At 44.7% G+C, this 27,454-nt stretch overlaps 4 protein-coding genes across 7 annotated transcripts; 3 read left to right on the forward strand and 1 right to left on the reverse strand.

Moving 5' to 3' along the window:
• Positions 1 to 666: 666 nt before the first annotated feature.
• On the reverse strand, positions 667 to 5,897 carry LOC306786546 (cytoglobin-1-like). 2 transcript variants are annotated; one of them, XM_079281348.1, is made up of 4 exons: positions 5,716 to 5,897; positions 5,488 to 5,624; positions 2,137 to 2,368; positions 667 to 1,447 (listed from the first exon to the last, which is right to left on the reverse strand). In XM_079281348.1, exons 2-4 carry the CDS (start codon positions 5,622 to 5,624, stop codon positions 1,283 to 1,285), a joined length of 534 nt encoding a protein of 177 aa, XP_079137474.1. In that variant the 5' UTR covers positions 5,716 to 5,897; the 3' UTR covers positions 667 to 1,282. The 2 variants fall into 2 exon arrangements, with proteins under 2 accessions (XP_079137474.1, XP_079137473.1); XM_079281347.1 differs by having other exon boundaries at positions 5,488 to 5,895.
• Positions 3,295 to 14,515, forward strand: tbc1d17 (TBC1 domain family, member 17). Of its 2 annotated transcripts, none has more exons than XM_079281345.1 (17): positions 3,295 to 4,249; positions 9,012 to 9,107; positions 9,185 to 9,262; positions 9,348 to 9,459; positions 9,552 to 9,735; positions 9,847 to 9,958; positions 10,167 to 10,337; positions 10,442 to 10,567; positions 10,684 to 10,787; positions 11,341 to 11,435; positions 11,534 to 11,650; positions 12,045 to 12,145; positions 12,480 to 12,579; positions 12,951 to 13,048; positions 13,387 to 13,503; positions 13,594 to 13,680; positions 13,831 to 14,515. In XM_079281345.1, the coding sequence occupies exons 1-17, from the start codon at positions 4,157 to 4,159 to the stop codon at positions 13,990 to 13,992; spliced, it is 1,953 nt and encodes a 650-aa protein (XP_079137471.1). In that variant the 5' UTR covers positions 3,295 to 4,156; the 3' UTR covers positions 13,993 to 14,515. The 2 variants fall into 2 exon arrangements, with proteins under 2 accessions (XP_079137471.1, XP_079137472.1); XM_079281346.1 differs by lacking the exon at positions 3,295 to 4,249 and adding an exon at positions 8,205 to 8,286.
• Positions 14,516 to 19,593: 5,078 nt separating this feature from the next.
• ccndx (cyclin Dx) lies at positions 19,594 to 21,727 on the forward strand (the record flags this gene model as incomplete). Its single annotated transcript, XM_079281134.1, has 4 exons — positions 19,594 to 19,854; positions 19,969 to 20,184; positions 21,048 to 21,374; positions 21,578 to 21,727. The coding sequence occupies 4 exons, from the start codon at positions 19,594 to 19,596 to the stop codon at positions 21,725 to 21,727; spliced, it is 954 nt and encodes a 317-aa protein (XP_079137260.1).
• A 794-nt stretch (positions 21,728 to 22,521) lies between these two features.
• nucb1 (nucleobindin 1) lies at positions 22,522 to 26,630 on the forward strand. 2 transcript variants are annotated; one of them, XM_079281794.1, is made up of 13 exons: positions 22,522 to 22,568; positions 23,325 to 23,448; positions 23,536 to 23,643; positions 23,733 to 23,865; positions 24,117 to 24,220; positions 24,469 to 24,654; positions 24,729 to 24,819; positions 24,900 to 24,958; positions 25,158 to 25,250; positions 25,337 to 25,426; positions 25,781 to 25,951; positions 26,054 to 26,171; positions 26,264 to 26,630. In XM_079281794.1, exons 2-13 carry the CDS (start codon positions 23,329 to 23,331, stop codon positions 26,332 to 26,334), a joined length of 1,344 nt encoding a protein of 447 aa, XP_079137920.1. In that variant the 5' UTR covers positions 22,522 to 22,568; positions 23,325 to 23,328; the 3' UTR covers positions 26,335 to 26,630. The 2 variants fall into 2 exon arrangements, with proteins under 2 accessions (XP_079137920.1, XP_079137921.1); XM_079281795.1 differs by lacking the exon at positions 22,522 to 22,568 and adding an exon at positions 22,643 to 22,755.
• The last annotated feature ends 824 nt before the right edge of the window (positions 26,631 to 27,454 follow it).

The raw sequence follows: 27,454 nt of genomic DNA on the forward strand, positions 1-27,454 counted from the left end.
CGGCCTTCTCTCTGTGGGGTGTGAGTTTCAGCCTCGACATACTCACGGTTTGATCTTGCTGGAGAATCTCTGCCTGAACCTCGTCCTCCGCCGCAGGACGAGGGCGATGGTGGTGAGGACCACCATAGTGGTGCACAAGGTCCGACCGCCAAGGATCCCCCCCGCCTCGGGGCCGAGGACGGTTCACAGCACCGAGACGTCTCCTCCCAATGAAAGGCTTGAATGGTAGAAAGGCAGAATTTTGTCATGTAGCAGTCTGACTATTTCAGTCTGTTGGCTCTCACTCGTGACTGGGGAGATTAGCTCAGAGGATTAGCTTGGATCAAGGATCTAGGAGGTAAAGAGAGCATGCTGTGTGTTTCTGTTTCTGTTCCCACTTCGTCACCATGTCGTCAACGCAGCGGGATTAATCTTTGTTTCTGTTAAGAAATGGCAACATTTTGTGAGAGGGCAGTGTTCCTAGAATATGTAATGAAAAGAGAGAGTGTATAGTGGGGTAAATGAAGGTGTGAATAGGGACTTCCAGCAGCGTATAGCACTGCTGACTCAAGCAGAGAATAAGGGAGCAGTTGGGCGAGCAAGAGAGAGAAAGGTCTAATTATGTCACACTTAATGCAATAATGAATCAGATATTCAAAGGATCCAACGTTGAGGCAGTGGGGTTTTTCTTTGTATTTTTATTTCAAAGTTGTGTTGAATAGAGATAGAAATGTGAGTCATCATGAAAACAAATTACAGCCATCACAATTAACTGTTAGAAAATGTAAAAATGTCCTCTGAATATCCCATAAAGCGAACACAAGTGGGCCCAGGCTGACAAAGGGAAACATCACATGATATTTAGAAAGAACCGTATAAACACAGCAGTAGTTTTTTTTTTAGACATACACATTCGGTAAAAGGCACATCCAAGTCAAATGTGACCTCTTGTGACTGTTAGGTTTGCAGTTTCTTCCCTTTTGCTCTCACACACACACACACACACACACCTAAACATACACACCTAAACACACACACACGCACACACTCACACACTCACACACACACGCGCACACACACACACACACAGTTAGCCATCCATACCATCCAGTGCATGTTTATATTTAGAGTACATGTCCCATGGCCCACGATTATCTAAGACTACATTATACAGTATTCCTCGTATTGGTCCCCAGATACATTGCTTCCCATCATTCAGTGTAGTTGATTAATCCCTCTCTTATGAGGCCATTGGCCAAACATTAAAAGTCTCTCATGGTTCAATAAACCCAGACTAAGAGCTTCACCCGGTTGAGGTTGACAGCGTCGTCCAGCCCACTTCCTCATAGACGGCTGTGATGCTGCAGTAGATCGTGGCAAAGAGTTTGGTCCACGCCACGGCCACCTCCGGCGTCACCACCGCTGGAAACTCTTCTCGCAGGACCTCCAGTATCACGCCACTCAGGATCTGGACAAGACACAACAAACATGTACTGAGTTGTGACTCTTTGAGTTTCCATTAGAGGAGTAGTTCGTATCCTCAGACAACGGTTCGTATGATATTTTCACCCATTGGTTTGTGGACTGATGTTTTGAAGCCTCGAGTTCGATGATTTGCCCGTCGCCATCTTGTTTTTTTTGCAACCAATGAACAGAAGTTACCATATTTGGAATGCGGAGGAGTGACGTAAAGACGCAGTATACGGCTCTGCTAGTGTCAGCAACCTGTCAATCATAAGGTTGACCCGCCCTAAAGCATCCCCTGCTTTATGGTCTGTGTGACTCTAAATGGACCATAATGTAACTAAATGAACATCATGCTGTATTGAAGAAGACTTGAAACAGAGATTGAGACATAAACTCATGTTTACAATGTTTACTGAGGGAATAAATCAAGAGAGAAGTGGAGTCGTTTTCTCATAGACTTCTATACAATTGGCCCCCTGCAGGTCAGTAGAAATAATGCAAGTTTTAAGACACTTCTGCATTGGCTTCATTGTCAGAAGAAGAGTTTGCCGCCTAGATACATCCCATAATGTACATCTGCTCCTGCAGTTCATGTTTGAGTTCTTCCAGTTTATATTGCAGCTCTACTTTCTGCCATGCCTAAATATTTTGTACCAACCATTAAAGTGTGTAAATTCTTTTTTTCTTCACCTTAAAGTACACAGGCTCCACCTTGTGCCGCACCGCGTGCGCCTTGCCCACCAGCCTGAGCACGGAGGCCATCTTGTCCGAGTTGTCGAGGCTCTCCACCAGCGTGTTGAGGCCGCTCATGACTCTGCCAGCGTGCTTCCTCAGCTGGCTGCTCCTCTCCAGCTCCTCCGGCTCCTCGATGTTCTTGAACTGGCTGAAGAACTGCTTGGACGATGGGAAGTTCACGAACAGCCTGCGAAGGAAGGAGAGCAAACGAGAGATGTGAGCGTGAGCAGCTGCTGCGAAGCTCTGCTGATCTCAGTGCCCTACAGCCAGCAGCAGCTCGATCCTGCAAACACACGCTCATCTTTGGTTTTGCAGCTGGCAAGATGCCCTGAGCAAATACCAGCACTGCCATGAGGGCGCTGCATGTTTTCCTTTTAGATGTTTGCTTTAACTATCAAAGTACTGCATGGTACAAAGGAAGACGCATTCATCTGTAGAGAAAACATGACAGAACACTGCAGGTGATTATATAATAATATGTTTAAGGCAAAAATAAAGCCACATTAGTTTCCTTCAGTTACTCTCATTTCACATTATAGAAATACATTTTGCAGCATCAGATAAAATGTTGATCATGAAGGTTGAGCCAGTTATTTTCAGTTGTTTGTCTTTTCCCGATGTACTGTCAGAGTTTGTATGTTGGTAAAAGTTGCTCCAATTCATAAGCAAATAAAGCAGATGTAGAAAAATAACATCCGTTGCACTTTTTGGAAATCATTTTTGTGTTACAGGACTGGGTGTTACCCCAGTGTAGCCTACTATTAATGTAAATGTCATTGTAAATTAAGGTTTAAAGAATCAATCATTTCTTACCGGTATTTATCTGTGGTTATCACGCCCTCACCCAAGCATATCTCGCACCAGAAAACCAGAGTTTCTTCATTTCATTGAGCATGAATGTTATTTTTGTTCCAGTGCGAATATTTCTTTGCACATCCTGCTTTCTTTCCAAGAACAAATCGTCAGTTCAATGAAACTTTCTTCGGTTTATATCCCCGTTTGACCCCAAGAAGTATCACAGAGAATTAGAAAAGACGAACCTAAAAACACCCCCTCCCACAGTCTGGGAAGAGGTCCAAAGCATCTGGCTGCTGACCTGGCAACACACCTCCCATTGTCTGTGCAACAGCTAACACACAAAGAACCAAACATTCCTGATGGCTCTGAAGAACAGAGCTGGATGTAAGTTCCACGTGTGAACTTGAGTGTCTGAGCGTCTCAGCTCTGGGAGGAGAGCCCTGTGATTCCACTTTCACCGCAATCTAACGAGGAGCTGCGGTGTTTAATCGCTCTCTCTTGTAATTGCGTTAATGTGGCTGCATTTAAATAGCCTCATTAGTATTTTATATGATCATTGGACCCTTAATTCGTCCTTGGCTGTTTTCTTAAAGACTAACTGAAGAGCTGAATCCAGAGACAGCGTCCTAATTTGACTTTGGATCTCCTACCCTGAAGACTTTTCGTTTGGAGGACTCAAGTTGAACCTCAGGTTCAGGAGAGTGACAGTGATTTGTTTTTCCTGCTGAAGGGAGAATTTACTACGGTCATGCTTATTTATCAATCCCCATTCCTCAAATTCCTGAGGGTGGTGGGGCGCTTGTGAAGGAATGCGGCAGAAAAAAACAGAAGAAATTGAGCTAAATTCATTTTTGTTTCCACATGTTTGTCACAAAAGGAAGAAGAGCAGGATTTGTTTTGTTAAAGTGCTGCAGGCAGCTTAATCCCTAATAGTCAGAAATCTGTTGCGACCTGCTTTTTTGCTCAACATTCACCTCCTGCAATCATAAAAGATTAGGAAGGTGTGTTGTGTCACGCAGGGAATCTCTCTTTTTTGCAGTTCCAGTGGAGTGTTTGAATGCATGTTGAGATAACGTCTCTCATCCCTGAGGAGCAGAGAAAAGAGTCTGGCAGCAGCCCGGCTGCCAGTGATGGTGGAGACATGTTCTTCCCGAGCCTTCTATAAATCATATGAAGCATGAAAGGGAGCCCTGTGCCAAAGCTGTCTGATTCATGGATTCCCATGTTTAACCTTTGCCTCTACGATTTGATGAACGGCATGAAGAAAAAGGTGAGGTGAGTAGTACGTTGCAAAAATATGAGCTCCTTTAGCACAGATTAGCAAACTTCTAAAGTCAACGAGATCTTTTGAATTCAGCAGCTGCATTCGGTGGGAGGATGATCCCAGTCTGGGTTCAAGTTGATGTATCTTTGCAGTTTCTTTTTGTGTGGCAGAAAAGCATCAGTGGAGCTTTTACTCCAGCAGGTAGTTATCTTACAGAGAGGGCTGGGGAAGCTAATTTGACTTTATCAGTGGTGAACTGATTAAAGTTGCAGGAAATGAGGAGAAAATATGAAAAGTCCCCAAATAGGAATTAGATACTATGCATACAATTTTGTATGATCAGTGCATGTACCATTCATGTTCCTATCCGGGTCTCAGAGGCAGCAGGCTTTGGAAGATATTCCAGATGTTGCTCTCCACAGCTACAGCTCTCCCTGGGGAACCCCGAGGTGTTCCCAGGTCAGACTAGATCTACAATCCCTCCAGCGTTTTCTGGGTCTACCCCGGGGGGCTCTTACCAGTCAGACATGCCCAGGAAACCTCTCCAGGGAGGAATCATTTTGGCTTCATCTTGTATCCACGACTTCATTCTTTCTCTTACTACCAAAAGCTCATGACTATAGGTGGGGGTTGGAGCCTATGGACCAGTAAATCAAGAGCTTTGCCTTCTGGCTCAGCTCCCTCCTCACCACCAACGGTTCGGTACAACGCTCCCTCGCATCACTGCTGAGGCCGCACCGAAACCGCTCCACAAGACCCAGAGATACGTGAGCTCCCTCGCTTGGTGAGGCAGTGACGTGCTCCCGAACCCCGGAGGCATGCGATCCACCGCAGAGAACCACCACGGCCTCACACTTGGAGGTTCTGACTCTCATCCCGATCGCTTCACACTTCAAACCGACTCCAGTGCGCGCCGAATGTCACACTGTGTGTTGATGATGGAGCCAACAGAACCACATCATAGAGCAGAGACGCAACTCCGAGGTTACCTCCGAGGATACTTACCTTGAAAAACACAAACAAGACCCTGTCTATCATTGACGTCCGTTGAATAACACGTGAATCATTCGTGTGCTGACTGATTGGGATAACAGAGAATACCTCACCTTTGTGTGACATGCAACCGCTGATCAAGCATCTCACTTGTAATTACACTGTCAGAATAATTGAAATATCTTCCTGACTCTGTACGTTAATCATTTCAAGCTTCATACAGGAGATACAAACTATATAAAAAGCAATACCTGACTAATATGGTCACCCCAACGTCATCACAGTTCTGGTAGACGTTTGCCCAGGAGTCCTGGACCATCAGCCTCTCCTTGTCGGTCAGTGGGATTGGTCTCTCCAGGGGGTCGCCCTCTCCCTGCATCCTCTCCATCTGGAAACACAGTTGTGCAAAGCTGAGCACGTGCAGAAGGCAACGCTGATGAGAGCAACCCCTCCCTTCAAGATAAACACTGTATTTCGACCTTCTTTTTTTCTTGGTTGTGTCTCTTTCTTGGCGACAGAGGAAGAAAAATCTGTTTCCCTTCCCTCCCCCCTTTGCTCTCCACCTCAGAATCTGTGCTGAGCGAGTGTGAGTGAAGAACAGGCTGCAAAAACACAAGAAACACACGCAGCGAATGAGGAGGAGCCTCTCTACTCTCTCTTTTACACTCTCCCTTCCCTTCCCCCCCTCTCCCTTTTTCTCTCTCTCTCTCTCTCTCTCTCTCTCTCTCTCTCTCTCGCTCTCTCTCTCTCTCTCTCTGTCTCCCTCCACCTCACCTTTGGCAGGTGGCTTTTGATGAAGACATAATGAGATGGGAAACAAATCCATCATAAGAGAGTCAGATGTGTAATTCATGCGAGGGGCGAACGCAGATGTAATGTAAGATTATGATGTTTAAATAAGATAAAGGAGCACTCTGACCTTTTACCTCCATTGTCACTCCAGACTAACGAGGAGATTAAACTGTAATGTTGAATTTCTCGCAAAGCCGACGTAAGTGTGGGGACACAAAATGAAACAGCATGACGTCCATCAGAATTAGGGCAGGCGTCTATTCGTTTTAGTTTGTTGTTCTGTGCTTCTGATAAGATACAGATTATACGAGCGTGTTCTCGGTCCATTTGTTCATGACTTCATCCTGTTTATTATGCACACAGACCCTCAAGAGAGACACAGCTCTCATTTGAACTTGTTTTTTTTAAATATGTACATTGTCCACTGTGTGTTTTGACAGGGGTTATCAGTGGGAATTCATATATTGCATGCAGTGTAACAGCTGAAAACTTGAGAATGTTCTTCGTCAGCATTTAAGTGAGGTAAGCGGGTTCAAGTCTCCAAAAATCTGGGCGTTAGCCGGCAAACGAGAACAAACATGGAGCAGAGAGAAGACATCAGATTTTTCAATCATCGTCTGAGGGGATATTTGCGGCCTGACTGTGGACAGATGTGCCAACAATGAACCGACACGTGTGAAACATTGACAGAGTGAGAGGGTTAAAGTTGACACACGTCATATTTCTGGGATTGCTGTGCATCAGATATCTCAAAATTCATAAATGTGTGTCCTGCGTACGATTATCAAACTGGTTTGTTAAGGATTAGCTGTGGTCGGCTTGGATCAGAGAAATAAATAGACTTGTTGGTGAATGATTGATGATCAACACCCTCTGCTGTAGTTCATCAGGAAGTCTGACACATTCAGCAATGCTTTGTAATTACTTCCACTGTCTCCACCTATACCAGAACATTCAGACTAGTTGTTGATAAGAATGATGGTGTACCTTGAACCCGTTCCCTCTAATCATCTCGTTACGTTAAACTCTACTCTGTAGATCCAGGGCTAATGGATAATGACATCTAGTGGACAGTTGGAGTGGTTCTGCTTCTCAGGAGCTGACCAAATTAAATATTTGAGATGGGTTTATGTAAATAATTCATAGAAAAGGTAAATGTTTACATTTATGTGAGAAAGCCCCTTCTCTCAAGATCTAAAGGCAGAAATAATGTAAATAACTTTGTTTTTTTGTCAAATGATTAGCTGCCTGATTTTATACTATCATCCTCGACATTGTAAATATGTTTCCAGTGAGATAATATTGACTTTGTGTGTGAACTTCCTGGTGTCAAAACAATATTTTGTTATATCTAAATTATGATTCCCTTCTTATCCTGTTCTCAATTTATATATTTTTAAAAATTCTATACATGCTTTTTAAAGCATTTTTTAAGTTATGAAAAATAACCAAGCATTGATAAGAGTAGCTCCCTGTAGTTGTATAATAATACCTATAAGCGAGCCACCGTAGTTCTCTGACACAGGGGTGACCGGAGGGGTATGCTGTTGCTTGCAATCTGGAAGCTCACCACTAGATGTCACTAAATCTCCCTCTGTTCATTTAAACAACGGAACTTTAGTCTAAAACAACAAGGCAGGTAAGTCCAGCTGTTACACTTACCAATCCTCAAATATGAGCAAATTTCACTTTTAAAAAACACAAAATGAATGTAACTCAAAATATGTTTATGATTTATTTACCTTCATTTAACCGGATAAGTGAACTTCCCTGGCCAAAAAGGCATCAACAAAGAGGCAAGTCGATAAACACGATAAAATAAACATACATTTCAAACCATCTCATACAAAAATTATAGCATCACAATATGTACAATATTTGAAACATATGTCATTGCTCAATATGACTATTGTAAATACATTTTTTAAATGACTACTAAATAGCAAAAATCCCAGTTCTGTACTGATTTATACCAATATCTACGCATTCAAATTCCCAAGTGCTTCCCGTAACTATCTACGTGAATCACGTGACGATCAGGCATGCTCAACTTCCGTTGACGCGACTCTCTCTTTAAACGGCTCCGCTTCGTTTGGCTCGCTTCCACGATTCCTCGGCGTTCTCACCGTGACGTCTTCTCTCGGGGGGGCGGGGCTCTCATTAAACAGGAAGTCTGACGTAACGTTTATTTTGGAAAAAAACGAAGTGGAGGCAGCGGTTGACGGGGAAAAATGGAGCAAAACGTTGAGGATTATAAGGTATTTTTTTTAAAGTTTCACAATACGTCGCTGTCTGTATTTTAAAACCTTTGAGTTGTTGACGACTGTTATTCCAATTCGACTGCGACATTTCAGGATGAAACTCCTCGAGCGTGTTGTCATTATTAGCTTATTGTTGATACTACATGCTAGCTAGCTGTCTACTCTGAAGTCAGCACACCTGACAACGACATGTTGTCATCAGGCTGGATAAAAGATGTCGGACTCTGCTGTGTGTCTATAACCAGTTAGACCTGCCTGTAAAGCAAGTCGATACTGGGTCATAATTACCAACTACCAACGTGTTCCTCTCTGTTTCATGAGACAGACCTGTAGTCACGTGATTTGATTATGTGTGCAGTAACGTAAACATGTCCTGATTTCATTTGTTCACGATTTAGATATTAGTAAACATCACTAATACCACTAATAATAATAATAATAACAATAATAATAATAATAATAATACATATATTTTAGCTTCACAAATGTCGAGCTTTTGTGTTGTTGTTTTTCTTTTCTATTTTTTGTCATATGATAATACTCTTCATACTTTTGGTCGATAAAACAAGCAATTTGAAGCGTCATAATCAGCAGATTAATAGATAATCAACGTTCACCAAACATGATCTGCAATCTGGCACAACCTGAACACGAGCTGCTCTTCATTTTCAGCTCACATTTTATGATTTCTATCCTCAACACTGATTCTGTTTTTTTCTCAGCTGATATTTGAGAAGGAGGGAGTTTACCTCCACACAAATGCCAAGAGGAGTAACCAGGACACAACCATCCCCGGGTTCATCCGCATTGTGGAGCGGGTAAGCGGAGTAGTCGGGACACGAAGCGGGGATATCAAAAGAAACGCTGCGATTGTTAAACGTGCGTTTGTTTTTAGGCCGGATTGCCAGCTTTAGAGTGGAGCCCACTGGAGGATGAAGGCCGCAGCGCCCCCGCTGTACTCTACACCAAAAAGGTCAGTGATCATCTGCTTGCTACAAATGAGTAATTTCATTTAATTTCATCTCTGATATAACTGCCATTAACCCACTTCCTCTTAGGATGGAGAAGGGGGAGAGGAGGATACAAACTTCGACCCTGGGTATGAGCCCGACTGGGCCGTAATCAGCACGGTGAAGAAAGAACGAGATCCGGTCCCCGTCAGAGACTCAGGTGCCGTTCACACGTCTGTCACTTTTAGACCATCAGTTATATTACAGAAAAGGCTGCATTCAAAACTAAATGTTTCCTATTTTCGCCCGCAGGTCAGTGGTCGTTCTCGCTGCCTCTCTCAGAGCTGTACTCTCTCCGGAGGGCTCGCTTCTCTTTGGGGCGAAACTTCCTGGTGCTGACGAGTAGAGGCGGCCACCCGCTGCCGGCTCTGCACTTCCACAGAGGAGGAACCAGGGAGCTGTTTCGGGCCCTGCAGCGTTACATCATGCTGGACCAGTAAGTGTCATCATCCTGATTCCTCTCAAGACAGCTGACGTACAGTTCCAGACCTACAGAGCTGTTCACATCTGTGTTTTCTGATCACACGGTTTCTGTTGTCATCACCAGGTCACCGGTGGACGGGCGGCTCTTCATTGCCTACCCTCACGACCCGGGCGCTCTCTCTCAGTCCTTCGATAAGCTGCAACTGTTCGACGACGGAGGCGCTGATCTTGTTTCGGTGATTTGTTTTTATTTTTTTATCATAAAATCTTTATTATCAATACCAATGACTCACTGATCAAAGTCCCGTACGCTCAGTGATGAAGCGTGTGACTTCTGTGTCACTCTGTCTAAAGTGGGAGTAGATGAACTCTGTCAAGCGTGTTGCAACTCTCCCTCAAAGTAAATATGACCTCTCCATCTGTTCTCGCTGTGATCCTGCTCAGAGATTCATCCAGGACCCATATGCCACCACATTTGGGGGATTCTCCAAAGTCACCAATTTCTTCAAAGCGGCACTTAAACCTCCGGGTACCCCCGCCCACTTCCGTACTGCTCAGGACCCTAGGTTTCCCCCCCACTCCGATGAAGAGCCGGGCTTCGAACTCATCAACTGTGTAAGGGAAGGAAACAAAAAAAGGAGCAATTTAGAGCTAACGCACAGAGATTACAGCTTGATGTTAAGGGAATCTTAATCGGTTGTGTCTATCTTTCCATTAAGGGCGTAGAGCTCGGGCCCAGACCAGACGTGACCAGGGGACAACCTTTGAACAAATGGGACGAATTTCTGGACCGAGAGGGGCGAGTGAAGAACCCGGAGAAGATCAAAGAGCTCGTGTTCAGAGGGGTGAGGCAGTAAAAGCGGTGACAGTATGTCTCCTATGTAGAAGACGCAGTGTTTACTCCGTCAACCTTCTATCCGCCTGATGTGTGTTGTTTTCGTTCCGTTCTGGTCCATCGCAGGGCGTCACTCCGTCCCTGAGGAAGGAGGTATGGAAGTTCCTCCTGGGCTTTTACCCGTGGAACAGCACGGTGAAGGAAAGAGAGGACATTCTGCGGTTCAAAACGTGAGTGTCGTTGGTACTGAGCAGCAGCTCTTTTCAATGGTTCAATGAATAGTTCCACATTTGGTTAAATGAGGCCAAGAAATAGCCTCGCACAAACCACACATCGCCAAACTATTTATAATGTGTGAATGAGTGAACTTTAAGGCGTCGTTCGGTGTATTTTGTTACTTTTGGACAGAGCCAGTGTAGCTTTCCCTCCTATTTGCAGTCATTGCGCTAAAGTAAGCTCACGGCTTCTGGTTGTAGCTTCATATTTGTTGAATAGAGCGAGAGTGAGATTCCATCTTCTCCTCTCACGCTGGTGTTTCAAATTTCCAATGTTAGAATAAAATCATGAAAGTTTTGCTTGTTTCATCTGTGACCATAACGTCTGTTTATGACACATTATCTGTAGACGTCAGAGGGTGGCAGACTTTAGTCTTTTAAAAATCTTTTCAAAGTCTTCCGGTGTTCGGGAAGCTTATCGACAAGAAAGCAAATGAGCGTATTTCCCAAAATGTCAAACTCTTCCCGTGCTGCAGTCCGCCTCTTTGACTCCTTTCTCCGTCTGCAGGGACGAGTACTTCAGAATGAAGGTGCAGTGGAAGTCGGTTAGTGAAGAGCAGGAGATGAGGAACTCCCTCCTCAAAGGACACAGGAGCCTGATAGGTCGGTCCCGCTGTCCGTCACGAAACAGAAGATCTGTTCCCGGAGCCAGTCGGCCGTAGATCTCTGTTGTTTGAACTGTCTTTGTTCTGTCGCGGCAGAGAGAGACGTCAGCAGGACCGACAGACACAATACGTTCTTCTCCGGGAACGACAACCCAGGACTGACTCTGCTGCACGATGTGCTGATGACGTACTGCATGTACAACTTTGATCTTGGTACGTATGAAAACAGATGGAAATGTAACAAAAAGGAACTAGAAAGTTGCAAGGATGGGAGATTAGCCGTGGACAGACACAGAGGTGCACACTCACGAACGCACGCAACACACACAAGCGATCTCATGATTCTCCAGGAGGAGATAATGATTCATTTATTATAAATGAGTAACAGGAACAAGAGCAACGCATGTCTTTTAGTCATTATTGGTCAGACTGTGCTCACTGAGTAATCTTCACAATTATTAATGAGCATTTTTTTGACAAAAAGCTACATAAAACGTTGGGCGATGGAATAGAATTAGACCCTTTTATACACTTAAAGCGATGCTTAAGTTGATCATTCAGGCAGACGCATCCATGTCACCCTGACACTTGTGTTCCGTCCGTCCAGGTTACGTCCAGGGGATGAGCGATCTCCTGTCTCCTCTGCTCTTCGTCACTCAGAACGAGGTGGAGTCCTTCTGGTGTCTGACGGGCTTCATGGAGCTGGTGGTCAGTAGAAACGTCTCCTTTCCCTTCAGAAACCAGTTTAGTTTGACTTCCATTGTGCAGTAAACAGCCGACTACAGCTCAGCAGCGACACAAACTAAAACAGGAAGTTTGTTGTGGCTGCTTTCGTGATTCCCGTGTGGTGACTTAATGCTTCGTCAGCAGTTCTGCTTTTAAATGAAAACAGATTTAAATGAAGTTTGTAGCAGTTTCATTGTGGTTTGGATGTCCTCCACTAGGTTCTTTGTTCAGGTTTCAGACTTGATACCTCGTATAAAAAAAACAGTAATTGAATGTGTGCATTGACTTAACAAGTCTTTCCTTGTTTCCGCCGCAGCACCAGAACTTTGAGGAGTCTCAGGAGGCCATGAAGCTGCAGCTCCTTCAGCTCAGCATCCTGCTGAAGGCTCTGGACCCGGAGCTGTGTGACTTCCTGGGTCAGTCAGCCGATACTCACCCAGGCCGAATAAAGTCAAGTTATTAGGATGACGCAACAAAAAAGTCAGGCAGAAACAAGAACGGGTGCCCGCCGTGTTGATATGCATGATGATTATGCAAATGTGTGCTGCGAAATTAAGTTCCAGGACACAGACACAACTCTTGATATATCTTAAAAATCTGATTACAGAAGGTGTGACAATTTGTCGAGGCGGAGACACTTTTTTCATGCAGTTTGCTGTTATTCTCTATAGAAGGAGCTGGAGCAACGTTTTCAGGTCTGGTTGTAGACCTGGTTCTGGTTGTAGACCTGGTTCTGGTTGTAGACGGGGGCTATTTTGAAAATGAAAACCTCTTTCTTCTCCATCAGACTCTCAGGACAGCGGCTCTCTGTGCTTCTGTTTCCGCTGGCTGCTCATCTGGTTCAAGAGAGAGTTTTCCTTCGAGGACATCCTCATAATGTGGGAGGTGAGAACACCAGAGCTGCATCTATTTATCGACATGAATATTTATGTGATGCTTCACTCCTTTAAACCTTCTCCATGCGTCACATCCGGGTGTGACGATTGACATCGCTTCGTGTTAACAGAGTTGGTACAAAGTTAGGGAAATTTCGAAAATACCTTGAGCACAATCTGGTGTTTTTATGTTCACAATCACTCACGTAAAGCAAACATCATTACATGGGAGCTTTGAGAAGGAGGCGAGGAGAAACCCACACAGAATAAAAAAAGATCCAAATGTTTCCTCGTCACGATTCCACGTCAGCTCACGTCTGTGCAGAAAATAACCTTCTTCTCCCTCAGGTCGCCTGGTCTGGTCTGCCGTGCGACAACTTCCACCTGCTGATCGCCTGTTCGATCCTGGAGTCCCAGAGAGGCGAGCTGATCGGCTCAGACCACGACTTCAACACTATTCTGAAAGTGAGTGTTTGTTTGTGTGCGTGACACAGGAGAGGAGCGACTTTGTCTTTAACTTAACACTCTGCTCACCACATTGTGAATGCTCTCCAGCACATTAACGAGCTGACGATGAAGTTGGACCTGCAGAGCGTCCTGCGAGGAGCAGAGGCCATCTACCTGCAGCTGACTCAGTGCAAGGTAAGAGCCAATGAGGTTCGGCGTGGAGTCAGTGGAGGCTTTCGCAAAGATGAGGCCTGTACCTGTATTATAAAAGGCTAAACCTAAGCGTTGTAGAAGCTGTGGGGTCAGCGGTTCCTGACCTCCCGTCTCCGCTCTGTCCTCCCTCAGGAGCTTCCCCTGAAGGTGCAGCAGGTCCTGGGTCTCTACGTCCCGTCCAGCTCCGGGGAGGACAGCCCGGACTCCCAGGCCAGCGACACACAACGCCTCCTCTGCGAGTCCCAGGAAGGAGCCGCTTCCTCTAGTTCGGCCCGTGTTCCCACCTATCCTTAAATCTGCAGGTCAGCGAAGGGAATGAAATAAATGGACGATGTTTATAATAAAAAACAAGATATATAAATAGACTGTATATGATTCAAAGAGATGGAATGAAGAATGTTGTTACTATTTGTCGGAGGCAGGGGGCGTTGTTGAGGCTTCTTTCCTTTTATGAACGTGACAATTCAAGATGTTCTAGAAACTATCGAGCTCGTTTTCTTCGTGTGTCGTCCTCCTTTTCCTCCTCATTTACGTGTCCCGTGTCTTTCGCCTCCTTTACCTCTTGACACCTTATTTAATACTCATCTCTGCCTGTCACTTGTGATGCTTTCAGTGCATCTTGTGTTTTGCGTCCCCTCGCCACCGTTCCTTGAAGAAGTGAAGAAGATGAAGGATACCGTTAGTGTGATGCCATTGCTGCCCTATGCAAAGCTGACTGCATGCCTTATAGTTTCCACACGTGTGGCGTGGTAATGTTTTAACCTTTGTAATTATCTACATCATGTCATAACGTTTTCATCCGCTGATTATTTCCAAAATAAATCATGAATTTAAAGAAGCAGGACATTTTATATTTCTTTCCTCTCAGTTATTCTGGTTTATTTATTTACAGGTTCGTAGCACAGACTCGTAAAAACAGCCTTCGTAACCCGAGCATTCAATCAACAGCTCTTTACAACTGTTCCAACAACAGCTGAACATAAAACATTCGTGAGGGAAGAGTTTCACACGGCTTTAGTTCTAGCGAGGTGTACCTAATAAACTGGCAGCCGAGTGTGAAGCCGAAGCTAGTTTGCAATGCAAGTCTCTGGATGGGCCTTTATACAGATCCCTAATACACCACAACAGTCACTGAATGATTACAACATAATAAAAAAGAAAAAGTATTAAAAACAGTGAAAATGTGCAGAAAACACAAGAAACTGACTATAAACTCAAAGACAAGCCGCTGATCTTTCATGGCTGATCCCTCTTTGTTATCTCGTCTACATTGAGTCTGAATGATCAGTAATGAGCCACTCTGAGGTCTGTGGACAGACGAGTTCATCTCGAGTCTCTGTCCACATGGTGAGAGGATCCACCATGTCGCTGAGAACTGGAGGAACCTGCTTATTTACATTCATCTCACATTTATGTGAGTTCAACACAAGCAACTTATAGTGCGACACTTAATGTTAAACTCCTTATAAGCAAACTGCACACACTATATCCTAAGTGTTCATTCATCAGCAACTATAACTCCTGTGAAGCATCCACAACTGGGAAAATAACACATAATATATGACGACATAACACAGTTATAATATAGAATTTGCCTTCATAGGAGAAGTTATAATTGTTGAACCTGTTGTATGTTAAAAAACTCTTATAATGTCATATCGACTAATAGCTAGATTAGTGCTTAGATCAGCGGTGGTGAAACGTTTTGATTGTGGGTTATATACAAAAGAATATAAATATAAAATGAATCACGAGCCAAACGTGTAATTTTCAACCAATTTCACTTCATGAAACTCTGTATTTGTAGACCAGGAACCCCGATGTGTCATAGAAAATGAATTATATATCAAAATAACTGCTAATAGTTTAATTACTAATTTACTAATTAGACATTAAAGTAGTTTATTGGTGTGTCCACATTTTACTAAAAGTACTTCTGTATCTGCTGCTCTTAAATCTATTTTGAATAAGTTCAATAATTTAGACAGATAGATTATATTTAACAATCCCTGCAGGCAGTGTGCTCCCCCCCCCCCCCCCCCCCCCAGGCTTCTAGATGATGAATAACAGATCAAACTGTGAAGATGAGTTATCCAGTGTAACAGTCACTATTTGTTTAAGTGGTGTCGTGACTTGTTAAACTCTGCCCCCCCCCCCCCCCCCCTCCTCCCCCTCCGGCCAGCAGGTGTCTGCGTGAGGTGAATGGGACCTCTGTTCTCCACTGTCCCGGGAAATGAGCTGGAAAATGAGGGGCGGGGAACCACGCCCCCTTTCTCAGGACCTCTCTTTGGCTCATCGCTGTCTCCGTCCCCCTCCGGCCGCGTTGTTTGAATACAGCTGCGACGTATGAATTTAGCAGGGTGCTTAAACAGGCCGCCGATCTGTCACCCTGCTTCTCTTTCCTCCCCTCCGTCCAACCCCAACCTGACCTCCAGAGACCAACTCACTCAGCCCCTCATTCAAACTCGCTCTGCTTTCAGCCCCTCTCAAAGCCTGTTTTATGAGTCCGAGGCCTTGTCGACAGCTTTAAACCCCATATCCTCTCACGAATGCTGCAATCGACTACGCGCTAGAGGATTAGGGTCTCTTCATGTTGTCATTATGCTCCGTGTCTAAGAAGTAGATGATGTGGCTCAAGCTCTAAAGCCCGCGAGTGTGACCCTTTAGATATCTGGAGGTGTGTGTCTGTGTGGTGGGGTTTCTTTAGTCCCTCGTCGTTTGTTACCTCATGTTTTTATCTGCAGAGGAGAGTTCATCCTTACGTCCTCAGTAGGCAGCGAGATTATCGGTGAGCGGACGTCCGACAAGAAAACATGTTGTTGCAGAAGGTAAACCTGGTTTGCACTGATCCTCTTTAATAAAGAGTCTGAGTTGCTTCCTCTCCATCCAGAGTCCAAAGATAAATTCAAACACTCAATCTCTTAATTTGCACGTAAACTATTTATTTATCCCCCGCTTGTTTTTCTTGTTTGCTGGTTTTAGAGTTTTTATTTGTATTAATTGTTACATTATTGTTATTTATTTGTTGTTATTTTGTTTTTTATTCATCGGTTGGAGCTGCAGGCTAAATTTCTCATGCAGGACAAAAAAGACTGAATCCAGTAAAGTCAAACTCTGCACATATCAGACGCCATGAAGACGTGATGTCTAAATGGCGCTTGTTGGTCTTTTTGTTTCAGACAGATTGATCCTGAGTGGGTTTTATTTAACAGCAGGAATTCCAGGAATGCATCACAAAGTGGGCCCATCTGGTTTACATGCTGCTCAAATTAACGAAGTTAAACCTTTTATTGGTATTTATTATAATTCAATCTTGTACTTTTAGGGTGGATTTTCTATTCGTAAAATGTGAAATATAGTTTTTGTTAATGTTGTTTTCCAAAGTCCACCTTTTTATATTTAACATCTCCGCATCAGTTACTTGAATGTATTTTCGTCTGCAGTGGTACTTTTATTGTTTCCTGACAATTTGTACTTCTACCCGACGACACTTCAGAGAGAAGTACTGCACGCTTCACTAAAATATGACGAGCTGGTATTGATTCAACGAAAACATAATGTAGGAAACACTTCAAGTCAGCAGTAACCGCTACATGTTAAGATATTGTAAGATATTGAACTTCTGGATATGATAATACTTGTGTACTTTTAAGACAGGACTGGATGTCTAATTAAATCAAGAAGCTCGAGTAAAAGCAAAGTAACTTTATTAAATTCATGATAATCTTTCAAATACCACTTTAATCGAATGTATTTATTTTTGTCACAAATAGGTAACGTTTGACTCTGCGTGTATGAACCTGACTCGTTAGTGAAAAAGGGCCACCGGCTCCACTGAATACAATGAATAATTGATGCTGGAATCAAGTCGTCTATTTAACTCCCATTTGAAAGGCGAGCTGCCATTGAAGCCCTAATGTGTGAAGAGCCACCTGTAATGACTGTCACATGCAATCTGTATTCTCCTCTGGTGAGTGCGACCCCATTGTGACCACCAGAGGAGTCCCAGGAGAGTGTGTGAGAAGTGTGTCTACCTACCCGTCGGGGGGGGGGGGCAGCAGCAGGCAGAAGGCCAGGGGCCGTTGTCTGACACTGATTTGTAAAGGGAGACAATATGGCTCATTGGCCTGCAGGCTCCACTGTCTGTTGCACATACCTCGCCCGGCCCGCCCCGCTGGCCTCGCTGCTCTTTAAACACAAGCAGCAGATTGCAGTGAGGGGGGGGGGGGGGGGGGGGGGGCAGCGGGCCACAGGTTGCTTTGACAATGAGAAAACCTCAGAGACAAGAAGAGGCAGATCCAAAACGAATGATGAACACATTCATATTCTAAAGAGTCGCACTCTTAGTTTTATTTCCAACGTGTTCTTTTTTTATTTTTTTAAATCAGAATCCAGTTTATTGTCAAATATTGCCAAACATGTACAATAGGAAAACAATTCAAATAAAATGTTTAAAAATACAATTATTTTTTAAATATGTATGCTCAATGTAACCTTCCTTCTTATGTCACTGAACTTTATTCCATTTTATTTTTTATTTAATTATTTTTGCCTCTTTGCGGTCCTGAAATGTTTTAATGTTCAACCATATGAAGCACTTTGTAACTTTATTTTGAAAAGCATCTATCCTTATCTTATGGTAATATGGGATCAATACACTACTAAAGGCCGGGTAATCCACTGTAATCTGCACGAGTGGTTCCCAAACTTTCCTAGAAGCAAAACTAAATCTGTTGTCGTCGCCTCATCAGGAAAACTTCAACGAGTGATTCTTTCCGCTCCATCGTGTTTGGAGGTCGTGTGCTGCACTTTTGGGAAGTTTTGCTTTTGTTTAGTTTCTGAAAAGTCAGAAAAAATGTCTGACCTCATTTCCCAGAGCAGTGACGTCTTCATAAATCTTGTTTTGTCTTGAAAACACTCGAAACCAAAAGATGGTCAATTCACTCTCATAGACATGGAAGCCCATTTCCCCCAGCAAAAGAAAAGGTCACCAAAACAAACAACTTTGAATCTCATTTACGACGAGTGTCCCGACTGAGAATGTAGCGTAAAAGTTAAACACACGCACCAAATAAAAACACACAAAAAGCCAAAAGTTAAAAATAACATAAAATAAATTCACATAAAAGAGACGGCACACTTGAACATATCTCTTCTTTCAGTGTCAGGAAAAGTATAACAAGTATTGTGTTATCTAAGTATTCAGTGGTGAGTATGTCCTAAAGAGAACAGACACATATCAGTACTTTGAGGATCTTGATGGTCCAGCAGCAGGATTTGAACATCCATCCAGACTTTGACACATCTCCTCCGGCTCTCTGGTTGTAAACAAACACCTCCTCCTTTTGTCATCCATTCCCATTGTCACAGTCTGGATATGACCTTTTCTCTCCCCTCTCTGTCCTCCCTTCTCTCTTTCACTGTCGAACACAAGCTGTTGCTCCGTCCCTCCGGGCCACTCCCTCACTTGTCTGCTCCTCTCCCCCCCCCCCCCCTGCTCTCCCGTCCTTCTCATTCTCCCCACCTGTTGAAGCAATTGTTGCACGGACCATATTGTTGTCTTATTATTATTTAATGTCACTCACGAGGGTCCACGCCCCCTTTTTCTACACTCCTCTTCGTCCCCTCTCTGTGCCACTCTCCCCCTCTCTCTCTCTTTCTCCCCCTCTCTCTCTCTCCCTGCTGGATATAAAAGTGTGAGCTGATAGATGAGCGCTGACATTCATCAGAGCACCACAGGAAGCCGAAACCACTCCACCCAGGGGAAACAGGATTCCCCAGCTTCTGTTTACCTGCACAACACAAAGGTAACAGCGGGACACGAGCTGCTGTTTTTCTTTCTTTCCCATTTGGACGTAAAACAAGTTGATAATCCACCCAGCAGGCCATTTGCAGATGGACAGAGGCATGTCTGTGTCGCTGTGGTGTGAGGAGGTGGAGGAGGACCAGAGTCAGGACCGGGGCCAGACTGAAGCCCGGGGCCACACGGTGGGCTCCTCTCAGCTGCGAGCCGCCTGGGACCCCACGGTGTCCGGGCACCGAGTGATCCAGAGGCTGCTCCACGTGGAGGAGAGGTACACGCCCTCCATCCTCTACATCACCCTCATCCAGCGGGAGCCAGAGCGCAGGGACGAGCTCGCCAAATGGGCCCTGGAGGTATGAGAGGGCTCCATGCTCCATTTTTACCTGGATGTCAACACTGCAGCTGTGATGCTGATGCCTCTCTCTCTCCCTCTCTCTCTCCCTCTCTCTCTCTCTCTCTCTCCTCAGGTGTGCTGTGAGTGTGGCTGCGACGAGGCCGTGTTCCCCCTGTCCGTCTCTCTGATGGACAGGTTCCTGTCTGCCTCGCTGTCTCTGCCCGTCTCGCCGTACTGCCTGGCTGCTGGCTGCATCCTCATCGCCTCCAAACTCACAGAGTGCGACAACGTCACCGCCGACACCCTCTGTGCCGCAGCCGAGTACAGCTTCCAGCCCTCCAACCTGCGGGTGAGTCAGCAGAGACGTGGCTGTAGTGGAGCTCTAAAAGAACATTGTTCTCTCCTCTTTTCCTTCAAATAAAACAACCCTAGCAGAGTTTTTAGGGTCATTTTCAGCTCACGGTTTCTCATATATTCAACATATTTAATCCGGCTTGCGACTGGATTGATTTTGAATCCCTTGTTTTAAACCTTTCATGGTGCTATTATTCTAAAGAGTTGGAGACGCCTTATACTTTTTTCAAACTAATGTAAACACAGATCTTAAAGGGAAACAACAAACAAACTTATTCTTTCTCTTTTTATGATTGCGATGCCTTCGTTCATCAATCCACTTCCAAAAACTTGAATTTATGAATGTTGTTTTCATAACTTGTAAATGACTGATCAATCAAAGGGTTTATACTGCAAAGAAGATAAAGTGACCAGAGCCCAAATGGATGACATTGACAAAACAATTAATGCTTTTACTGCAAACTTTTCACGAACAATGAATCTGCCAAATGTTGTTGTTGCTCTTTATGAATTGATTATTCATTTGGTCAGAGACACAACTTTCCAGAGCCCATGGAGACATCTTTAAATGTCTTTAAATATTGTCTTCTGTTCTCTATAATACTTTTAATCCTCAAAATAGTTGCTTTAAATTGAAAAAAAAGTAAATTCAATTCAATATTGATACATTTATTAAATTTAGAATTTAAAATTGGGGTAAATGAGTAACGGACTGAACTGTAATGCAGACTTTAAGACCAGGAGAAGCCCATACTATGTATCACAATATAATATGAAATCTATTCTCACTTCACAATGTCTGAATTACAACATTTACTACACAAGCCTTTCTAACTGCACCTGTCTTCCCTCCGTCAGGAGATGGAGCGCGTCATCCTCGCCACCCTCCGATGGGACACAGCAGCAGTGACTCCGCAGGACTTCCTCCCACATTTTCTCGCCTCCGTGGAGGAGCGAGGAGATGGAGAGAGCGGCGACTCTGAGGAGGCGCTGCTCTCCACCCTGCGGCGGCACAGCGACACGCTGGCCGCCATGTGTGCCTGCGACTCCCGCTTTCTGGGAGCCCCGCCGTCGCTCGTCGCCGCAGCATCACTGAACTGTGCCCTGCGGGGTCTGGGCAACAAGGGCCCCGCTCAGCTGGCTGTGATTTGTGAGGCTCTGGCGGAGCTCTGTCAGGCTGACCTGGTGAGTGTGAGATACCTGCAAAGCCTGAGGCTCTTCTCGGGCCTAGTTATCTGATTTGATCACATTTAGGGGTTATTTTGGTCTGCAGGGATGAGAGTTGCAAGACCAATCAGTGTTAAGCAAACAGACTCAGAATACTGCATGTTCTACAGTCATTGCATCTATAACAAAATCATGTATTCTCTCTGTGTCTTGCATCCCAGGCAGTGCTGCAGTGCTACAGTGATATGATCGAATATTCCCTGCGGCAGCGGCTGAGGAGTGGCCTGCAGCAGGGCCCCATGGAGAAGGAGGAAGAGGTGGAGAACGAGAGACCCGGGACACCTACAGACATGAGAGAGATTGATTTCTAAACACCGAATCAACGATTGCATTGAAAGTGTGAATCAATCAAAAACCTTTTATCAAAGTCCATCAGTCAAACTGATATAAATTGATCATGACCTCAAAATGCTCTGGCATGTCTTGATATTTTAAAAAATGACTTTATTGAGTGACTGTTAATTTATTTTTTAAAACTTTATTTATTTGTGAACAATTTTGCAGCTATCTGTTTTGCATGTGCCATATTTTATTATCTATTAATATTAATGTTATCTATTTCTATTAATTATATTATCTATTTCTATTAATTTTATTGTAGGCCTAGATGTTATTTTTGTTGCACAATATTTATACCCTTTAATTTATTATCACGTGCAATTGTTGGCTCTTTCTATGTTAATTTATTTCAACTTGCCATGACTTTGTGTTTGTGTGTGGAATTAAATATACAACAGATCTATTTTTCAAAGCAATTAAAAGTTTAAAACGTTTGTACTCATGTTGTGTGTTATTTCGTGTGTTATTTACCAAGGGAAAAATGATGCCTTCACTTACTAATCATAGGGTAGTACTTCTAACTGCCAAGCCTATGTTACAATTCATCTACGTTTGATGGGACACAATCACCCCGGTAAAGGACAGATGTATGAGCACGTGTGTTGTTGGCTGATTTTATTTCTTAATCAGAAAGGTTTTCTGACCGGCTGTAGTACGAAAAATGAAAACACGAATCTGTCCAAAAGTAGGAAATAAATAGGTCGATTATTTCCAACGGTCTTTGAAGGCATCATGTTGGACCAGTGCCGCATTCCCGTGACGTCACTTTTATCCGACGCGACATCAGATCCTGTTCAGAGCATCTCGGATCAGGTATTACAGACACAATAACACATACGAGACGAGCTGTTGAAAGATATTTTATGTTATAACACATTTTTTAATCGTACGTTTTTAATATCGGAGGATTTTAAAGGAATAATTCATAGAAAATCGTGACGTAAGGGGTAAAGGACGTTTTCTGTAGCTCACTGCTAACTATCACGGAAATAGATATCAAGTTAAGTTAACGTTGGCTAGCTAGCTACAGAAACGACCTCATATTATACTGACATCCTAATTAACCCGTGTTGTTTGTTCCGATAAGTAACTCTGACGTCTTACACTAAAGGTGTGCTGTTAATTCCGCATGCTAAATATGTGTTGCTGCTCAACATCGGTCGTTATGCCATTTAAGAAATCTGATATTATTGTTTATTCTCATCGGAGAAGACACTCACGTCTAAAATCTTACTGTGTTTCAAATCTCTTAAGTCTCCCGGTAATGTTTACACCAGGCACCAACCTATTTCACTAAAATCTGAATATGATGAGTTGTCAATGTTACATGTATGGGTCTGAGTTAGTGTCTTCTCAGGTGTGCTTTGGACTTGATGTGAGTAGTTAGTGATGACTACGCACATGTTGTGATAAAGTGTGTGTGCACCTTTAAATGAGAGTCTGACTCATTTCATGTGGAGAACTGGTTTTTATTTGCCACATGCCTCTGCCTCTCCTTTCCTGTGCTGAGATGGAAGCTGTTCAGTCAAACATACAGTATTGTTACATCCGTCGTTGTTTATGTTGAAGGAGGATGAACCTCAAACCCGGCTGGCTGCTGCTTCTGTCCATCTGTGCCGGGGTCTGGTCGGTGCCCATCGATCGCAATGCAGACAACCAGGAAGCTAAAGCGGAGGTGCCGGAGGAGAACGTGGTAACGGTCCCGAAATTCTCAGTCGTGTACTTAAGTTGAGACTCAGCTTGCTGTGAATAACTTTCCCTTTACAACGCGCCCCTGCAGGACACCGGCCTGTACTACGACCGGTATCTCAGAGAGGTGATCGAGGTTTTGGAGACGGACCCTCACTTCAGAGAGAAACTGCAAACGGCGAACACGGAGGACATCAAGGTCTCGCTCTCAGAGCTTCCTTCGTTTTGTTTTAAGGATCTCACATTCAGTCTGTTGTTCTCACCTGGATGTCTCGTGTTCTCCGGCAGAACGGTCGTCTCAGTAAAGAGCTGGACCTGGTCGGTCACCACGTGAGGACTCGCCTGGATGAGCTGAAGCGTCAGGAGGTTTCTCGCCTCAGGATGCTGCTCAAGGCCAAACTGGACAGCACCAACACACAGAGTGAGAGGACTCGTGTGTCCACAGAGAGCGTGTGGATTCATGTTCATGTAGACTTATTGTACTATTGTGTAATACCCGTTCACACAGCACATTCACAAAAGTAACATGTGTGCCGTTACTTGTAAAATATAAAAAGGTTTCTATTGAGAGAGGAACATACAGAGATGTGTTCAGTGTGCGTAGGACATAATGGAAGTCATGCGTGTCAAAAGTGCAGCATGTCCTTGTTAACCGACGTGTGTGCTGTGAAGGTCTGCAGATGGACCACGCCTCCCTGCTGAAGCAGTTTGAACATCTGGATCCCCACAATCAAAACACCTTCGAGGCCAAAGACCTCGAGCTGCTAATCACGACGGTAAGATCATCCAGAGAGAACAGCTGGATTATCGTTGACCCCAGAGACCGGAGAATCAGTGCATGGTTTATGTGTTCAGACCAGATTTAAATGGAGCGTGGGGGGGTCGTGATGAATCCTCTCACAGTCCTGCAGACTCATAATTACACGGATCAGGCTCGGGGGGGGGCTACAGTTACAGGTCAGAACAAGATGGCGGGCCTGTTACTGACCTTCCACTTATCTGATGATTCTGGCTCTCTCTTTAGGCCACCAAGGACCTGGAGAACTACGACGCCGAGAGACACGAGGAGTTCAAGCGCTACGAGATGCTGAAGGAGCACGAGAGACGGGAGTACCTGAAGGGCCTGGACCAGGAGAAGAGGGAGCGAGAGGAGAAGAGAATGCAGGAGCTCAAGGACAAACACCGGCAGCACCCCAAAGTCAACGCTCCGGTACGCTCAAATGCACCCGTGTTGCTTCTCTCTGGAAGCGAGTGAAGCTCTCTAACACGTTTCTCCACACGCAGGGTAGTGTTAATCAGCTACGGGAAGTTTGGGAGGAGACGGACGGACTGGATCCTCAGGAGTTCAACCCCAAAACCTTTTTTAAACTGCACGGTGAGGGACGCCTCCTCTGTTGAACGGTCTTTGTTACGATGTGAGTGAATATGAATAAAGTGCTTCTCTGCCCTGTTTAGATACAAATGAAGACGGAGTTTTAGATGAGCAGGAATTGGAGGCTCTCTTCACCAAAGAGGTAAAGAACCCTGAAGAACATCACGGCTTCACAATGAACTCCTTAAAACGACAAAATGTCAAAAAATGGATGATCATCAATTTGAAACTACAGCTGTTTCATCTGTGGTCCTGCAGACTTTTTATGAGTAAAAGCTTTGAACCTGACAGCAGTGATGTGCACATCTGCCCTGTAACATCTGTTCATCTCCCTCCTCCAGCTGGAGAAAGTCTACGACGCAAAGAATGAGGAGGACGATATGACGGAGATGGAGGAAGAGAGGCTGAGGATGAGGGAGCATGTGATGAAGAACGTGAGTCTGAACTGTTTGCTTTTATCTCTCTGCTCTTCTATTTATTATTCGACTGACGCCGCTTTCGTCTCCGTGTTTTTAAAAAGGTGGACGTGAATAAAGATCGTCTCGTCACCCTGGAGGAGTTCCTGAAATCCACGGAGAAGAAGGAGTTCAGTAATCCCAACGAGTGGGAGGTAAAGAGCCCAGAGGTGGGCTGCAGGTCGGGGGAGGTGGGCGGGCGGGTCGGAGGGTCTGCGGTTCAAATCCCCGGGACAAGCTGGGAGGATGTGTGCGGTGAAGTTAAACGGGTGAAGCTGTTCTTTCCCTCATCAGCTCGCAGACTCTGAGCCGCTCCTTTGAGGCGATTCTGTAAATGTGTCAGTGAAGAGTTTTAATGTGAGGAAGATATCATGAGAGTGAACGCTGAATATTTGTAGCTGAACACCATAATGTAGATATATCTTCCAGTAGAGGAGGGCGTATAATTATTACATTTGCATGCTCTGTAGAGACGCTAAATATGTCGTGTGAATCCTGTGTCTCTGCAGACTCTGGAAACCAGCCCGGTGTACACGGAGGAGGAGCTGCAGCGGTTCGAGGTCGACCTCCTGGACCGAGAGGAGGAGCTGAAGAGGAAGGCGGAGAATCTGCATCAGCAGCAGGAGCTGCTGAAGGAGCGAGGCAAAGCCCTGGAGGCCCAGAGGAAAGAGTACCAGCAGGTAACTGTGCAACGCGGCGCTCATGTAGGGGTCCGTTTTCAGCCTGTCGTAACACCGAAGCACGTACAGATCATACATTTAATCCTCATTTATTTATTTCAGGCAGTGTTAGAAATGTCCCAGAGACAGAAAGAGCAGCAGGCAGCAGACGGGCAGCCTCCCGCGGGTCCTAATGGAGAACTACAGTTCCAACCAGATGCACAAAAAGTGGAAGATAAAGGTAAACGATCTGAGACATGACAAATGTGTTTTATTGTCGGAGTGGAATTTCTTCTTCTATTTTATTGGATCTCTCTCTTCTCTCTCTCACAGCTGAACACCCGGCCGAGGTCCACAATAATCTGCCTGCAGAGCCGCCACAGAATCTGCCTATACACACTTAGTGCAACACACACACACACACACACACGATTTGCACTGACACAGATATCCAGATGGGTTCCACAAACTGAATAACGTGGAGTGTTTGTATATGGCTCGTGAATCCTGACATCATCCGTTCGATTTAAAGATCTCAAAACACACACATACATACACACGTATACAGTATATATATATATATATATACATACACACATATATAAATATATATATATACTGTACATGTGTGTGTTTTCAGACATTTTTCATTGCAGGGTCTTCAGTGTAAAATCATCTTTAAATAAAGAATTAATTTAAAACCTCGAAACCAAACGTCTTGAAATCAAATTATTTTGGGGGGACAGATTTTCTCAGTTTACTCTCCAAAGTTTCTCCTCTCGTCTTCCTGCCGCGTCTCGTCCCACAGTAACGATTGTTTTCCTGGAGAGCGCCGTCTTCCTCCGTGCAGGTCGGTCACAGAGCGGTTCACCTTCCTGAAGCTCTTCGTCAGGTTTGCTCGTTAGAAGCAGCGTTGAATGTGAAATGAAGAGCCAATCATCACGCTCTCATTCTGCAGCCTGGCTATTACTGTATATTAAACATCTGTAAAAATCTTTACGTTGATATTTTGAATCCCTTTGATGAAGGAATCCTGGCCAAGATGGCAGCGCACAACTTTCACCACATAAAAGTACTTTCGCTATAATATAATACTATAAGTAATAATACAGTGTGGGTGGGTGTTTAGATGTGCCTCCTCTTCCTCCTCCTCCTCCTCCTCCGGGTGGCTGTCTCTCTGCAGACACTGGGCCTGTGTTCCGCTGTCATGGCTCCCCAGAGACCAGCTGATGCTTGTTGTTGTCCTGCTGTGGAGATGCTCCTCCTGATGGGGCATTCCTATCAGCATTCCTCCGGCCCGCTGACCCCCCGTGACCCCCGCGCGGGGGGGGGGGGGGGATCCTCCTGTCCTGGTGTCCACCCAGCTGCCCGCTGTCCGTCACCGCTGTCATATCGGCCCAAACGGAGACGTCTTCAGGAAGCCGCCTGGATCATCACGTCAGTGTTTGTTGTTATGATGCAATCCACAGAGTTCAGACACAGAGGGCTGATTTTAGAAATGTTCAGTCTGCTGTGTGTAGAAGC

The sequence above is a fragment of the Melanostigma gelatinosum genome, assembly GCF_949748355.1.
Source record: "Melanostigma gelatinosum genome assembly, chromosome: 13".
Taxonomy (NCBI): Eukaryota; Metazoa; Chordata; class Actinopteri; order Perciformes; family Zoarcidae; genus Melanostigma; species Melanostigma gelatinosum.

Coding starts and splice junctions, on each gene's coding strand:
- tbc1d17 (XM_079281345.1), top strand. CDS start 4,157: ATGAAAGGGAGCCCTGTGCCAAAGCTGTCTGATTCATGGATTCCCATG. Junction 12,146..12,479: donor CGGGCTTCATGGAGCTGGTG/GTCAGTAGAAAC, acceptor TTTCCGCCGCAG/CACCAGAACTTTGAGGAGTC. Junction 13,504..13,593: donor ACTTCAACACTATTCTGAAA/GTGAGTGTTTGT, acceptor AATGCTCTCCAG/CACATTAACGAGCTGACGAT.
- LOC306786546 (XM_079281348.1), bottom strand. CDS start 5,624: ATGGAGAGGATGCAGGGAGAGGGCGACCCCCTGGAGAGACCAATCCCA. Junction 2,369..5,487: donor GGGGTGACCATATTAGTCAG/GTATTGCTTTTT, acceptor CTTCCTTCGCAG/GCTGTTCGTGAACTTCCCAT. Junction 1,448..2,136: donor TGGAGCCTGTGTACTTTAAG/GTGAAGAAAAAA, acceptor TGTCTTGTCCAG/ATCCTGAGTGGCGTGATACT.
- nucb1 (XM_079281794.1), top strand. CDS start 23,329: ATGAACCTCAAACCCGGCTGGCTGCTGCTTCTGTCCATCTGTGCCGGG. Junction 23,866..24,116: donor GGACAGCACCAACACACAGA/GTGAGAGGACTC, acceptor TGTGCTGTGAAG/GTCTGCAGATGGACCACGCC. Junction 26,172..26,263: donor ACAAAAAGTGGAAGATAAAG/GTAAACGATCTG, acceptor TCTCTCTCACAG/CTGAACACCCGGCCGAGGTC.